The sequence below is a fragment of the Elephantulus edwardii genome, unplaced genomic scaffold, assembly GCF_000299155.1.
Source record: "Elephantulus edwardii isolate Elephantulus edwardi_28Jun2011 unplaced genomic scaffold, EleEdw1.0 scaffold00251, whole genome shotgun sequence".
NCBI classification, from domain to species: domain Eukaryota; kingdom Metazoa; phylum Chordata; class Mammalia; order Macroscelidea; family Macroscelididae; genus Elephantulus; species Elephantulus edwardii.
Genome location: NW_006400001.1, coordinates 859,198 through 860,702, shown reverse-complemented (window position 1 = coordinate 860,702; position 1,505 = coordinate 859,198). Strand labels below are relative to the sequence as shown.

General features: G+C 42.0%; 1 protein-coding gene across 1 annotated transcript in view; it reads right to left on the bottom strand.

The window, feature by feature from the left end:
- CCDC149 (coiled-coil domain containing 149) overlaps positions 1–1,505 on the bottom strand; it is a 156,657-nt gene that overhangs the window by 125,977 nt on the left and 29,175 nt on the right. Inside the window, exon 3 of the mRNA XM_006899280.1 lies at positions 697–735. Coding sequence (XP_006899342.1) covers positions 697–735 — 39 coding nt within the window. The remainder of the gene's footprint in view (positions 1–696; positions 736–1,505) is intronic.

The window sequence follows — 1,505 nt, the reverse complement described above, 5'->3', positions numbered from 1 at the left end:
ATGTCATGCTTGGGAAGGTGGAGGGACAGAGCAAGAGAGGAAGAACCTCGATGAGATGGATTGATTCAGTGACTGGAGTGATAGGTTGGCACAGGATAGAGCAAGGTTCAGAGCTGTTGTTGTACATCAGGTCACTATGAGTTATAAGCAACTGAATAGCACACAACAACAACAACCAATAGTTTGTGAGTCTTGACAGTAAATGGCTTTTACGAAACAGCAGGATCTAACAAAAGCACTGTATCCACTCAGTAACTAGAAAGCCAAACTGTGGTAGGATGAGCTCTCAACTCTGCTCTTTGCAGGATTCCCAGTAAGAACCCTCACCCTCTTCCATTCTGTTCAACTTCGTGTTTGACCCCACTCTTAGCTGCTCTTCACAGACAATATCTGTCTACAACGTTGACCTCAAGGACTCTTGGGTGCAAAGGGTTCTAGGCAATGGTAAGAAGCTCTTGTCTATAATTTGCGATCCCTCATCCTTTCAAAGGGGTCCCTGGGTGGCATAAAGGATTTGCAACTTAACTCTAACCTCAGGGTTTGTGGTTCCAAGCCACCTAGAGAGCATTTCTACTACATGATATATGGGGCTGCTGTGAGTGAGAACATGACGAAGGCAGTAAGCTTTGGGTTCCCCCAGTTGCTGTCAGCACAGATGAGCTGTGCTTGCTAAAAGAAAAAGAAAACATGTCCTACCTGCTTCCTCTTCTCCGGGGGAAGAGATGGATCTCCATCCTGCAAGGAAACCAAAAGGACATTTTACTTTTAAAAAAAACAATACCACCACCACCACAACAACAAAAACCCAACAAATCAGATTTGCCTACAATTCAAGGAGATGAACCAGACTAGGAACAGAAATCCAGACACCCACCACCCTACCAACCCATAAACCAGTAATCTGCTGAGTCAAGCTCAAACAGAACTTTTAAGAAATTAACTATAAACGAAACCAGAGTTATTCTGGGGAAAACCGCAAGGGAATCAGTTCCAATTAGAATCTGTATATTTTCTCAAATTATGTGAAGTGGAACGAACCTGCACTTATCAAAATTCTTTTTTCAGCAGAATCTAAAAGGAAATAGGGAGCTCTGGTGGCCTAATGGTAAGAAGATTAATTGCAACCCCAAAGGCACATGGTTCAAATCCACCCATCTGTGCCATGGGAGAAGGATGGACAATCTCCTCCCGTGCAATTTACTGCCTCTGAAAAGCTGCAGAAGATGAGCTACAGGTTGATTGCAATTCAGCAAACAATAAAACAGTGCTTAATTTGAGTTGGGACTCTTTTAATAAGTTAAATAAATGTGCATTATTAGCATAGTGAAAAAGTCTGAAATCTTAGGAGAATTGCCAAAAGTCCCTCAGAGGTATAAAATGAGTACATGCTGTTGGGAGAAAATTTACACCAACAGATTTTCTCAACGTGGAGTTTGATGTCTCAAAGAGATTTATACGCCAGTGTTCACAGCAGCATTATTCACCTTCACAAAAACATGGAAATA